Source organism: Narcine bancroftii, chromosome 8 (genome assembly GCF_036971445.1).
Source record: "Narcine bancroftii isolate sNarBan1 chromosome 8, sNarBan1.hap1, whole genome shotgun sequence".
NCBI classification, from domain to species: Eukaryota; Metazoa; Chordata; class Chondrichthyes; order Torpediniformes; family Narcinidae; genus Narcine; species Narcine bancroftii.
Window position 1 is genome coordinate 141,318,760 of NC_091476.1, and position 14,765 is coordinate 141,333,524.

The 14,765-nt window shown below is 42.8% G+C and overlaps 1 protein-coding gene across 4 annotated transcripts in view; it reads right to left on the reverse strand.

Annotated features, from left to right (window-relative positions):
* myom3 (myomesin 3) overlaps positions 1 to 14,765 on the reverse strand; it is a 72,103-nt gene that overhangs the window by 26,682 nt on the left and 30,656 nt on the right. For all 4 annotated transcript variants that reach the window (XM_069895088.1, XM_069895089.1, XM_069895090.1 and 1 more), the window contains exons 16-23: positions 13,354 to 13,475; positions 10,072 to 10,259; positions 8,080 to 8,206; positions 6,254 to 6,432; positions 3,409 to 3,523; positions 3,115 to 3,271; positions 1,261 to 1,367; positions 1,138 to 1,182 (exon numbers count right to left, since the gene is read on the reverse strand). In XM_069895088.1, the coding sequence (XP_069751189.1) occupies positions 1,138 to 1,182; positions 1,261 to 1,367; positions 3,115 to 3,271; positions 3,409 to 3,523; positions 6,254 to 6,432; positions 8,080 to 8,206; positions 10,072 to 10,259; positions 13,354 to 13,475 (1,040 nt within the window). The remainder of the gene's footprint in view (positions 1 to 1,137; positions 1,183 to 1,260; positions 1,368 to 3,114; positions 3,272 to 3,408; positions 3,524 to 6,253; positions 6,433 to 8,079; positions 8,207 to 10,071; positions 10,260 to 13,353; positions 13,476 to 14,765) is intronic.

Sequence of the window (14,765 nt, forward strand, 5' to 3'; positions counted from 1 at the left end):
GCAATGTTGTACCTTACCCTCTACACACGTGCGCGAGAGGAGATAGTTTACAGAACTAATGGGAATCTGTTCACCTCTGGTGACTACACTCCAGGACCAACATCCCACAGCTGGTACACAGATAACACTTGTATATACTGTATGTATGCTGGCACACCAAGCTCCAAACCTGTACAGCCACGTTAACAAAGCATGTGGGAAGATGGGCAAATCAGCCAACATATTCAAAGATGCATCCTCAGCCAACCTTCACTACTGTTCACACCCAACCTCTAACAATAGAAGGCTAAGGGGTCAGGCTAGAGATTATACCTCCTCCCTGTAACAACTCGGTTTCATTTAGCCATTCCACTACCCCCCCACCCCCCCGACCCTCATCCCAAGAACAAATGGGTTGGTAGGTTAATTTGTTACTGTAGGTTGTTGCTAGTATGTATCTGAGGGAAAAATCTGGGGAGGTTGAAGAGAATGATAGGAATATAAAAAATGGGATTGATGAAGCATTGGTATGAAATGGGTGGTGGGTGGACAGCAGGTTTGTCAAACCAAAGGATCTGTCTCCGTGGTGTCTCACATGATGACAGGTTCTATGATGCCTGTCCTCCTGAATGGTTGAGTCTTGGACTACCAATGGCAAGCATCTCAACACTCGAGAAAGATGCCATTAACCTGCTTCCACAAAATCCTCTCATTACACTCCGACCATTCCACTGAGGAGGCCACATCATCATCTGACCAAGACCATATCCTGATGCAGACAGAGCATTCTCAACTTCTATGGAAGGAACAGATAGAAAAAAATCAATGATGTGCTTGAAAATTCCTTGAAACCTTTGCACCAATCCCATGGAGTTCCTAGTTCTTGGAAGGGTCTTGACAACCTTAATCCATGCATTGGGTGCACAAAGAGGTCTTGTGTAAGTGGCAGAAGGAGTACACCAACCCACAAACTACCCATTGCCAGCTTAGCCATCTGTGGAAGAGTCTGTGGTTGCCACACTGGCCTCATCAGCCACCCTGGAACCCACTAAATCAGAGAGGAACCAAGTCATTCTCAATCTGAGAAAGTGCCTTGGAGGGAAAAGACGACTGCATGGCATTTCAGTGTCGATCAGAATAGGAGCAGTGAAGACTCACATGGGTTTCTTTTCTGGTGGCTTAGTTCCTTCAGCCTTTGCAGCTCTGAAAGAGAAGTTAAGACTTTAGGTTCCATTTGAAGAGGTTAAATTTGGTTCTTAGAGAACTAGAGAAACAATTTACCTTCATTTGTTAAAGTATAACTGGAGGAAACCCCGTCTGTACCCGTTACTATCACAGAGTAAGTGCCCAGGTCCTCTTCTGAAGGGTCAACCAGGATGAGTTTAGATCTAGAAAAAGGGAGAGAGAGTGAGTGTGTGTGTGTGTGTGTGTGTGTGTGTGTGTGTGTGTGTGTGTGTGTGTGTGTGTGTGTGTGTGTGTGTGTGTGTGTGTGAGAGAGAGAGAGAGAGAAACAGAGCGAGTGAAAGAGAGAGTGAAACACAAATTCAGCTGGTCTCACAGCATCCATAGGAGGTAAAGATTTATTGTCGATGTTTCAGGTCTGAGAGAGAGACAGACAGGGAGAGTGAGAGAGATCGATGGACAGAGATAGTGAGTGAGAGAGAGAGAAAGAGAAAGAGAAAGAAAGAAAATAAACAAACAAATAAATAAATACTAAAGATAGATAAATTTCAAGCAGCTCCTGAAAATTGCAGATCTGCAGGAGGTGCAGAATAGGTTTTTATAGTTACTTGTGACCTGTGTGCAATTAGACTGAGCAAAGCAAGGATTTGGTTTTGAGGGCAGTAGTTAAGCATTTTTGGGAGATTGGGCAAAATATTTTCACTGGTCAGTTCATCACAGTGATAAGAAGCAAAATGAAGATTTTTTTGTGTATCGACCATTTTCAGCTAAACTAAAATAGCTTTTAAAAGAACATGAAAAGCAATAATCAAAGCAAATCTATCTTTTCATCTTAGAAGTCAATATGAAAATAACCCAGGAAACTGTTAAGGACATTCCCTACTTTTAAAATGGAAATTTAAACCAGCTTTTTCTGGGCTTTTCTTTCACTGTGGATGTCTCATGATAGTGGATTAACATTGGACAACTACCCATAAAGTTAGGGATAGGTTCTCTTGGGGTTAAGGAATTCTGATTTGCAATTCTGATAACAGTGGAAAATAATCTTACAAATTGCTCTCCACTCAGCATCCAGGAACTTCATTCCTTTCCTTAAATTTTAAAAATTTTTTGAGTTAAAAATATCTGGATCCAGCAAGGATTACACAACACTATAAGATATAGGAGCAGAGATAGGCCATTCAGCCCATTAAGTCTGCCCCACCATTTAATCATGAGCTGATCCATTTCCCCACTCACCCCACTGCCCAGCCTTCTCCCCATAACCTTTGATGCCCTGGCTAATCGAGAACCTATCAATCTCTGCCCTAAATATACTCAATGACCTGGCTTCCACAACCACCAGAGGCAAAAAATTCCACAGATTCAGCAACCTCTGGCTGAATAAATTCCTCCATATCTCTGTTCTAAGTGGATGCCCTTCGGACATGAAGTTGTGCCCTCTTGTCCTAGACTCTCCCACCAAAGGAAATAACCTTTCTACATCTACTCTGTCCGTGCCTTTCAATATTAGAAATGTTTCAATGAGATCCCCCCTCATTCTCCTAAATTCCAACAAGTATAGGCCAAGAGCTGTTAAACGCTCCTCACATGGTAACCCTTTCTGTCCTGGAATCATCCTTGTGAAATTGATGCTCGCAGAATATAAAACCAGACAGGTTGTAAACACAGGTCTGCTCATGTCTATCACAGAACTCAAAACAGAATACAGCACAGGAACAGACCATTCATCCACCATCCCTGGGCTAACCATAATGCCAATTGCTTATCTTTCTCAGATTATTCCTGGTTTCAGCCCGAATAAGTTCAAGTCAAATTTTGATCATTGCTGGAAGGCTGGAAGATAGCAAGCATTTCAATGCCAAGGACTCAGTCCATAAATGAGTGAAAGTATCACTGTGTTATTTATTTAATTGCTGATGTCAAAAGCTATTGAATATTCTAGCGACTTACGTGTCTTTTATCGTTTCGACGCGCACTCTCTCAGGAGTTGCAATTTCCTCAAAATCTTTCGACCAAATAAACTTTGATGAACCCGCAATCTCAGAACACTGCAAAACCAGGAAGATATTCCCATCATCATCCACACCAGTCTCCACCTCTGTGGTTCCTGTGGAAAATAATAGATGTGCCTCAGGCTGAACTTATAATGGTTCTTGATTTGGCATAGGGTCACGGGTCCATTGGAATTTAGAAATTACTGTTAACATAGTGGAGAGACCGATAGCCAGAGAGAAATCAACAAACCTGGCCTGGTTTTTGCACAAACAGGGTCGGACGGCAATGATGGTACACCAGCTCCCATTGAGTTTAAGGCATACACACGGAAAATGTAGGTTTTGCCTTCTTCCAAGCGAGTCACCTTATGAGGTGAAACAAAAACAGTTCATTTTGACCACTTATCACGTGGAATGAAGCATGAAAGTCTACAGACACTATGATTGTAGTAAACACACACAGAAATGCTGTAGGAACTCAGCCGGTCTCTCAGCGTCTATAGGAGGTAATACTATATTACTGTCATTTTGGGTCTGAGCCCGAAACATCGGTTATATATCTTTACCACCTATGGACGCTGCAAGATCTGCTGAGTTTCTGCAGCATTTCTGCGCTTTTCACATGTGTGTTACAAACTAATAAAATCTTATTAGTACTAACAAATGAATAGCAATGGAAAATTCACCAGACAATGGTAAATTCAAAATAATAGCTTTTACTAAACTATTAACAACATAACATTTCCTACTTATCTCTAAATTTAACTCTAACTTAATTCCACTATGTGCAACCTGTGTGTCAAAATCCAAACCATTATAGCTTGACTGAAAAGTCTATTTTAAACTTCAGCATCAAATATCTCTGTGCTGCTTGAAGATTTTTTTAAATGGCAGTTCAGAAGTAATTATTAAACACTCATGGTCCTGGATCAATTAAGGCCCACTTCAGATTCATTAGGGTCTTGTCCTTCCAAACTCGGAGACTCCGAAATGAACTCTCTCTCTGAATCTGTAACATGACCTGTGTGTGACCCTGAATCCAGCCAACAAACTAACTTCAGTAAGAAATATATATTTTATAATTAAAGATTTTAACTTTAAAGAGTAATATTAGCACAAATCCATTACATGTGGAAAACGGTTTCTTCTTCTGCCTCATCAGCCATCACCCCACAAGTGTAAGGTTCCTCCGAAACTGCCAATTCTCTTGGTAATATTCTCCAAGGAATGAGAGTGAATCGTTTACTCTTTATCAATGATTTGGAACCTGATGCTTCCATCCAAGCTGGCATGTATTTGTCTGCATTTTCCATGCAGAGAACAAAAGGCCAATTTGATACAGTTTGGGCTTGCTAAAGGCATTGGAGAACGTGCCACATAACAAGCATGAATGAAGCTTGAGAAAAGTCTGTTGCAGCACAGATAAAAACAGGCTCAGTTACAGAGATCAAAAATGGGGAAAGTTTCAGAAACAATAAACAACAAGGTTATTTTTTTGACTCCTCAATTGGTCAAAACCAGGCACTTTGCTCTCTCTAAATATATATAAACCACAATTATATAAAGTAAAACTCAAAAGTCTGCAGACTCCGTAAATGAAGTAAAAACACAATGCTGGAGAAAATCAGCAGGTCAAACAGTGTATTTTATACAGCAAAAGATAAAGATGCATAACCAATGTTTCGGGCTTGATTCCTTCATCAAGGTATTGAGCCCTTCATCAAATACCCAAACAAAATGGAGGGGGGGTTGGAGGGGGAGAGCACAGTTCCAAAGGAAGGAGGTAATAGGTAGATGAGGGAAGGGGAGCACACCAGCAAATGGGGGGAGGGGAGATGGCTCTATGAATGGAAAGGGTATTGGGTGGAGAACTGGGGGAAAGAAGAAAGAGGGATTGGGAAGAGAGGGAGAACAGGGAGTGGGCAAGCAGAAACTGAAGAAGTTGATGTGAACACCATCCAGTTGGAGAGTGGCCAGACTGAATATTAGGTATTGCTCAGCCAATTTAAGGGTGGCCTTGGTTTGGCAGTGCATGAGACCATGGACAGACATGTGAATATGGGAGTGGGCAGGGAATTGGAAAGTTGGCCACTGGAAGAGATGTGGACTGAGTGAAGGTGCTCAGTGAAGCAATCTCCCAGTCTGTCACAATTACATAGCCGTACCTTCCACTAAATGCAGAATATTTACCAGTTGAAACATGGAGAAGTACAACACAGGGACAGGCCCTTCAGCCCACCATACCTGTTCCACCAATACCCTGCAGCGTGGAAGAATGAGGGGAGATTTGATCGAGCCATACAAAATTATGGGGGGTATAGATAGAATAAATGCAACTAGGCTTTTTCCACTGAGGGTAGGTGAGATACAAACCAGAGGACATGGGTTATGTGTTTAAAGGGGAAATGTTTAGGGGAACATTAGGAGGAACTTCTTCACACAAAGAGTGTGGAATGAACTGCCAGCTAAAGTGGTGAATGTGGGCTCAATTTTAACATTCAAGAAGAATTTGGACAGGTATATGCATGGGAGGAGTATGGAGGACAATGGACTGAGTGCAGGTCAGTGGGATTAGGCAGAAAATAGTTCAGCACAGACTAGAAGGGCTGTAGGGCCTGTTTTCAGTGCTGTAATGTTCTATGGTTCTATCCACCACTGATTTGGTGCTCAACAGGAGACCTCAGTATGTTGTTGTGAATCAGGGTTGTTCTTGAAGTCAGGAAGTAACAGAGGTGTGAGGTTATTTTTACAGAAGGGAACAAAATGTAAAATTAGAAGGCAGAACTGGATCTGTCAGCCAGAGAGGGAAGTTACTGTTTAACTATCAGTGGAATACAGAGAGCAAGCACCTGGTAGCAGGGATGGACTGGGTTCCATCAACTGTTGTGAGCACTGTCCTCATTGGGAAGATGCATACTCCTCCCTCATGAGTAACCTTATCTCCATCTCCTCTCCATTGAGGTGGGACCTTTGGTTGTGAACCTGCACCCTAATAATTCAATGAACTAAACTAGAGAATCACAAAATCATCAACTGCTTCACGCTTGGCTCAGATTTCATTGCTTGATGACTGAACTTGAAGCATATTTACAAACCCTCATATGTGTGCTGAGTGTTGGCTTTTCATCAAGGACTGCCCACTCTCCTCCCTCTGCTTCACACATCTCGAGGAGGTAGCCTGTAACACAATCCTTCCCCATGTAGAGTGGAGCCTGCCAGTGAAGTAGCAGAGAGGAGGTGCGAACTTCAGTGGCCATCACATCGAATGGTGGACCTGCCAGATGTAACAGAGAATTACGGTCAACCTTGCGAGCTCAGTCACATCTGAAGCAAGACAGCAGGAAAGGAATGGACCAGTTACAATGTATGCCATCAGAAGGCCCACTTACTCAAGGTTCAAAGTTATTTTGTTTAAATCACATAATAATACAATAAAAATGTAACATACATGATATACTTTAACTTCTACCTGCCATAAGGAGGAAAAGATGTCACCATTAGTATTGTCCAGCACCCCTTACAGTATTAGAGAAAGAGAAGCAAAAGAGAATCCCATTAGAGTCATATCAATGCAATCAGAATCAGAATACGCTGCTTGCCAGCAGTTATATATCATTATGAGTTTGAGGAGATTTGGCATGTCACCAAATTTCTACTGGTGTACAGTGGAGAGCATTTTGACTGGTTGCATCACTGTCTGGTATGGAAATACTAATGCACCAGGAAAAGGCTACAAGGGTTGTGAATTCGGCCAGTCCACTCGACATCATGTTCACTCCCTCAAGGACATCTACAAGAGGTGGTGTCGCAAGAAAGCAGCCTCTATCCTCAAGGTCCCCCACCACCTCTTCATTCTACTACCATTGGGAAGGAGGTACAGGAGCCTGAGATGAGCACTCAGTGGCACAAGGACAGCTTCTTCCCCATCAGATTCCTGAATGGACAATCAACCTCTGGACACTACCTCGCCTTTTTCACTTATTATTGATTTTTAAATATTGTATTTATGGAATCGTAATTTAAAGCAATTTCACACCTGTAACACACAATACTGCTGCCGCAAAACAGCAAAATTTGTGACACATGTTCATGTCAACCAACCTAATTCCTGCTTTGTCTCCAATTTGTCACCAGTTCCAAAGCTACAGCAGTATTAACATGCCAAGCATCCTGAGCCACTTCACAAAGATGTTAATGAATACTATCAACAGCAAAGCCCCAAAGAATTTAAGTAATGTCTTAAATTAAGAGGGAGTAATTGAGAGGAAGAGAGACTTAAGGAGTAACTTTCAGATCTTGGTGTTTGGTCTCCAAAGGCATGGCTGCACTGATTCAACTTGGGGATGAGCAAGAGTCCAGAATAAGCACAGTTACCTGTCACAACTCAAGAACAAGCACCACTGCTTATTTGGTTCCTCTGAGATGAGATCGATAATCGTGTCATAAACAGCAGAGCAGTCAAAGTAGATCAGAGTGAGAAAGAAAAAACTTGAGAGTACAAACACGATCACAAATAGAACAAGTTTCTTTTCCTTTTTGAACCTGCACAAACTTCTTTCAACAAAGTGGGTAAAATACTGCAAGGATTTGGCAATTAAAAACCTGATTAGCTGGAACACCCATGACCTGTTGAGAAAGAACCAAAGACTTGTTGATCCAAACCAAGGCTTTTATTAGCAAAAGACAGGAGCTCTTCACAGGTGGCCGACCAGACCAGAATGATCCGACCTGGCTAGAGACACAACCCTTTAAGGCCCAGACAGTAGGCGTGGCTTGGCTCTCAGCCAATCGCTGTAAGCACAGTCTAGACACTGTAACCATATACACTATATACATTGGTGATAGATCTGTACTATCACAAGGGGAAAGGGTAATCCAAGCCAATGAGGTTGAGTCTACCAAAGAGGGCCAGGAAACTCACCAGGCTGTGGCATGGTCCACTGCTCACATTTAAGCTGATCACTGACCATTGATGATGGTCCAACACCAGCCCAATTCATTGCAAAGGCACGGAACTCATAGAAACACCCCTCAGTTAGGTTTTCCATCTGCAGACAAATAAAACGTCTAATGTGAGATTTTCCCACCATTCTGATGCTGACATGCGCATGACCCAAAATCCTTTGGAATGTGGACAGAAAATAACCAAAATATTGCACCATGGCAATGCAATGATGCGATAATTGAATCAGTTGCCTGGATTAAAAATCCTGAGGCTGAGCTAAGTCCCAACAATTCTGTGAAATTTAAATTCTATTAATCAAAAAAAAAAACAGGAACCAATATGACCTCAAAGCCACTAGATTGTTATTTGGGAGATGGTGATGTTCAGGGACCTGGATATTCTTACACACACATCACTGGAAGCTAACGGTCAAACAGCAACCAGGAGGAGAATTTGAATACAGGAGAGAAATTGTTCGACTGTAATTATTTAGGGCATTGACAAGTCTGTACCTGGAGTATGTGGATGGTTTTGGTCTCCCTATCTCTGAAGGGATATACTTGTCACAAATGAAATGCAGCAAATGATTCACCAGACTGGTCTCCGGGAATCTATCCATCTGAGTAGACAAAGATTCCAGAGTTTATTCAAATGGGAAGAGATTTCATCAAAACTTACAAAATTCTGATAGACTTGATAGGTTGGAGGAAGGGGGGATGTTTAGTGAGTCCAGGAATCAAAATTAGGGGATACAGTCTCAAAGTTAGGGGAAGGTTATTGAGGACTGAGGTGAGGAGAAATTTCTTCAGTCAGAATTTGGGAATTCTCTACCCCAGATGAAAAGTGATACAAAAGGTAGGGTGCTTGTCTGACAATGCCAGGGATCTAGGTTCAACTACAGGTGCTGCCTGTGTGGAGTCCGCCCATTCTCTCTGTGACTGTGGGTTTCCCCCAAGTACTCAAGTTTCCTCTCCCGTTCCACAATCCCTGGGCCATTGTGATGAATGGTTGCTGTAATCTGTGGTAGAATTTGGGAGGAGATCATAAGATGGTGCGGAGAAGAGGAAAGGGGATTAACTGGATTGCTGATTTGGCTGAAGGACCTGTTTCTGTGCTGCTTCATTCCGTGACCCTAATGGAGGTCGAGGCTCAGTCACCGAATTCATTCTAAACAGAGATAAATGTCCAGATATCAAGGGAATCGAGAGGCATGAGGATAGTTCTGGAAATGAGCCTGTGATAGAGATGAACGAGATGTGGTGGAGGAGCCTCCGTGAGTCAGCTGGCGTATTCCTGCTCTGAACTCCTCTGTAGAGTGTGGAAATCCCACGTCCTGAATTAATTCTTGAGTGTTTTTTCTTTGCTTCATCCAAATATTTTTCATGACCCTTTTATAGAGATCAAATGATTCACCCAGTTCCCCTCCTATGCCCAGGTCTGGAATAGCAAGCAGACCCTAATGAGGCAGCTTCTGATGACATAACTACCGTGGAAAGTCCTTTTGGCATATTGCAACACATCCCACAGGAGGGAGCAATAGAGCCTGAGAAAGGATTTTCCTTCCCATTGAATTGGAAACTGGAAGTGGATTCTTTACAGGAACAGCACACAAAAGTGCTGGAGGAACTCAGATGGTCGGGCAGCGCCAATGAGAGAGAAACAGACAGTCGAGGTTTCATCCGAATATTTATTGCTTTCCATGCTCCTGACCTGCTGCATTCCTCCTGTCCCTGTTTCCCCGTCTCTCCAGACTCCCTGTTCAGCCCTGTGGGTCTTTACAGGTACTTTTATGTCAATGAGTGACTAACGTTGAGGACTATCTCACTTGTCTTCATTATATTTACCTGTTTTTACTCAAGTTTCCATCTGATAACAGCCTCCAGAAATACAAAGTTGGCCTGTTAATCACATTACCAGAATGCATGGGGTTCTCAGTGACAGGAAATGAAGTTAAACCCTTAGTCCTACCTTGTACACCCTCGTCTTTATGGGCTTAATGTTCACTTCATGCCATTCAGCAACGGCTGCATTACACCAGTCCAGGAAATAGCCCAGAACATCAGCTTCAATAGGGAATTTGGGTTCCTTCCAAGCAATGACCATTTCATTCCTTCCACAGCTCAGCTGTGTCAGGCCATAAGGAGCGGACGGACGATCTGGAAAGGAAAATGCATCAGATTAAAATATTTTAAAAGTCAAAATCCATCCAGCAATTATAACGATAAGCCTCCCTGCATGGCCAAATTCCCTCTATCGTTTTGGAAAATTAAATTTACCAATCCTTCCGAGATTAACTCCGTTTCCCTGATACTCACCAAAGAAGAGGTAGAGAGAAAGAGAGAGGAGGTATTGTGCCTGTGGAGGAGAAGGAATCAGAGGGGCATCATTCAGTCCATCCCCAGTGACAAGGCTGTTGGAGAGCACCACCAAACATCAAGGATCCACACCATCCAGCACATGCTCTGTACTCACTGCTACCATCAAGAAAGAGGTATAGTTGCCACGTGACTCGGAGCACCAGGTTAAGGAACAGCTGCTACCCCTCTACCTTCAGACTCCTCAACAACAAACTCAATCAGAGACTCATTTAAGGACATCTACTTTTGAACTTTATTGTTTTTTTTTCTCTGTATCTCACAGTCAGTTGTTTGTATTTCTTTATTTGTTTACATGTGTACGATGTGTACAGTTTTTTGCACTACCAGTAAGTGGTAATTCTGCTATGACCAAAGGAAAAAGAATCTCAGGGTTGTATGTGATGTCATGTATGTACTCTGGAAATAAATCTGAAATCTGAAATGTGGAAGGCTGCAGCCCAATGGCATGGACATTGAATTCTCCAACTTCAGCTACCCCCAGCTCTGATCCACTCACATACCTCTTAGTTCCAATTCCACCCCAAACTACTTCACCTGCCAGTCCTCACACCCTCCTCTCTCATTCTGAGTTTCCCATTCTGCTCCCCCCACCATCCCTCCATTATCAAGATCCACTCATTACCTTCCAGCCTCATCAGGTTCCATCATCTGCATCTTGTGTTGTCACCACTCCTCACCTCCCAGCCTCAGTCACTATCCCCACCCTTCCTTCACAAGCCTTGGCCCCATGTGACCATGACCACCCCCCTCCCTCACACCCCCTCTCTTGGATGCCATTTGGCCAACTCTCAGCCCACTCCTCCCCCTAACCTCCTCATGTTGTCTATATCCCTTCTACATTCTCAGTCCTGATGCAGGGGCTAGACTGGAAAAACTGCCAATCCCTTTGCCCCACAGATGCTGCCTGACCTGCCAATTGCTTCCAGCAACTTGTTTATTTCTCCAGATTCCAGCATCTCCAGTCTAGAGATTCTGTCATTAATTCTAGTATCCACTAGTTTCTCCTGCTGATCAACTCAGTGATGTTGGTCCACGCCAAGGCTCACCAGCAGCTACACTTCATGAGGAGTTTGATGAGATTCGGTATGTCACAAGATTCTTGGAAACTTCTACAGGTGTACTGTGGAGAGGATTCTGACTGGTTGCATCACTGTCTGGGTATGGAGGTGCCAATGCACAGGACATGAAAAAACTAGAGAGAGTTGGATATCAGTCTTCACTCCATCGAGGACATCGACAAGAGTCAGAGTCTCAAGAAGGCAGCCTTTATCTTCAAGGACCCTCACCACCCAGGCCATGCCCTCTTCACACTGGAAGGAGGTACAGGAGCCTGAAGACGAACACCCAGCGGCACAAAAACACCTTCTTCTTCTTTGCCATCAGAATTCTGAATAGACAATGAACCTCAGGCACTGCTTCATTTTCTCTTCTTTTGCACTAATTTATTTTTTTAGCAATATTTGCCACGGTGATACTGCTGCAAAACAACATATTTCATGCCAATAAATTCTGATTCTGATTCTGCCAGTCTTGACAATGTCAACACTTCTCCAGTGACGTAGAACCACAGAACCATAAAAGTATTACAGCACAGAAGCAGGCCCTTTGACTCTTCTAGTCTGTGCTGAACTATTTTTCTGCCTAGTCCTACCTACCTGCACCCAGCACACAGCCCGGCATACCTCTCCCATCCATGTACCTGTCAAAATTCTTCTTAAATTTTAAAATTGAGTCTCATTCACCACTTCAGCTGGCAGCTCGATCCACACTCCCACCACTCTGTGTGAAGAAGTTCCCCCTAAACATTTCCCCTTTCACTCTTAATCTATGCCCTCTGGTTTGTATCTCACTTACTCTTAGGGGTAAAAGCCCATTTTTAATTTACTCTGTCAGTACCTCGCCTCATAATTTTAAATAGCTCTATCAAATCTCCCCACATTCTTCTACACTCCAGGGAAAAAAGTCCTAACCCGTTTAAACTTTCCCTGTTCCTAAAGCCAGGGCAACATCCTAGCAAATCTTCTCTGCACTATTTCATTCTTATTGGTATCTTTCCTGTAGTTAAGTGACCAAAATTGCACACAATACTCCAAATTTGGCCTCACCAATGGCATATATATTTATCATAAAATCCCAACTCCTATTCTCAATACTTTGATTTATGGATGCCAAAATGCCAAAAGTTCGCTTTACAACCCTATCCACCTGTGACTCTACTTTCCCTCTGTCCTACCACACTCCTCAGTGCCCTAACATTTGACACGTGAATCTACACTAAGACAGAATGTCATTCTTAGAGGTAATGGAAAGGTCCAAAGGACAAACATCATTGATTCAGGAAAGGAGGGATGTTAAGTGGTTAACTGGATAAATCCCATTTAAAGAGACCGGAGCTTTCTGAATACACATGGGTGACGTGATGCAGGGTTACAGCCTGAAATGTCAACTGTTCTTTTTTTTCCCTTGATGCTACTCAACCTGCTGATTTCCTCCAGCAGATTGTTCGTTGATCTAAAACTTTCTGTGTTTGAAATCACAAATTTTTAAACCAGTAGATGGTTTCTGATTTGTCGTTCTACCTGTGATACATTCCTTTTGGAGGAATCATTATCCTCCATTTTCTCTCCGTAACGTGGAACATGTAGCATGCTGTTTATGTTTGTGAATGAACTGATGACTTGCTAACAAAATTCCAAGGCTTCTTCAGAACAGATGCCCTTTAGTGTATTTTTCTGAAACAATGTATCTAAGTACAATAAAAGTTATGGGTAGAATTCCAGTGATAATTCAAAGAATCTCGGTTTTTCCTGTTTGTAATCATTTTTCAACATTGGTAATCAATACTGAGCAAAAGATTTTACTGTATACTCACAGATGGAACTGTTGACGATGATTGGTGTTGACTCAGCAGAATAGTCACTGAGTCCTGCTGGACTAACAGCTTTCACACGGAATACGTATTCTTTCCCAGGGGTGAGACCATGAGCTGTGAAGCTAGCAAATGGAAACAGACACATTTATGATAATTCTTCCTCATTTCACGTGGTTTCAGACAGACAGGACCATCCCAAATAGAACAATATTTACCTTTTAAAGTTCATGCCATTAATTTCAAATCTCTGCAAGTTCTTCCTATTATTCTCAAAAGGATCCCACCAGCCCCAAATCCCTCATTTCCAATTCCAGTCTCTTGTTCAACCCTGATTTCATTGGAGCCCCCACCCCCCAAGGTCAGAATTCACTCCTGATCTCCACCTTCTCAACTCTCCACAAAACCTCACTAAGGGTCCCGAACTGAAATTAGACTGTCCACTTCTCTCTATGGATGCTGCCTGGCCTGCTGAGTTTCTCCAGCTTCTCTTCTGGCATGGGGACAACAATATCCCCAGAATGTAAAGCCCTGCAAAAAGTAGTGGATGCAGCCCAGGTCATCACAAGCAAAACCCTCCCTACTACAGGGAACACTGCCGTTGGAGAGCAGCAGCAAACATCAAAGATCCACACCTCCTAGCACACACTCTGTTCTCACTGCTACCATCAGGAAAGAGGTCTAGGTGCCACAAGACTCACACTGCCAGGTTCAGGAACAGCTGCTCCTCCTCCACCATCAGACTGCTCAAGAACAAACTCAATCAGGGACTCATTGAAGGATTCTTATGTTTGCACTTTTTTTTTCTCTCCGTATTGCACAGACAGTTTGTTTATTTGTTTACTTGTGTACATTATGTACAGTAATTTCACATTACCAATTAGTGGTAATTTTGTCTCGCCTGCAGGAAGAAGAATCTCAGGGTTGAATGTAATGTCATGTTCGTACTCTGACAATAAATCCAAAAAATCTGAACCTGAATCTTCCTACCAAATTTTTGCTCAATGCTTTGCTTGAATGAACAGTGTGAAGTATTTTGGGATAGGTGGGCATTTTGATGATCTCATGGAGCTACACCTTCACACTATGCTCTCACACTATGCTCAAGTTAGACCAGGGGCAACATGGTTGGATCACAACACACAAGCCACTTGAAAGAGATCAAACCCTAAGTATTTTGGTGAACAATGGTTGCGCTGTCACCACTTGATGCGACAGTCATGATTTTTCTCTACTCTTCAGTTAAGGAGAATAAGGCAACAATCGGTGCAGAAATGTGGGTGCCTGGAGTAGGCTGCCAGGACAACAGTGCGACGCAGATATAATAGTAGCATTTAAGAGGCTTCTAGACAGACACAAAGATATGCAAGGAATGGAGGGGTATCGATCATGTGAAAGTAGCAGAGGTTTAGCTT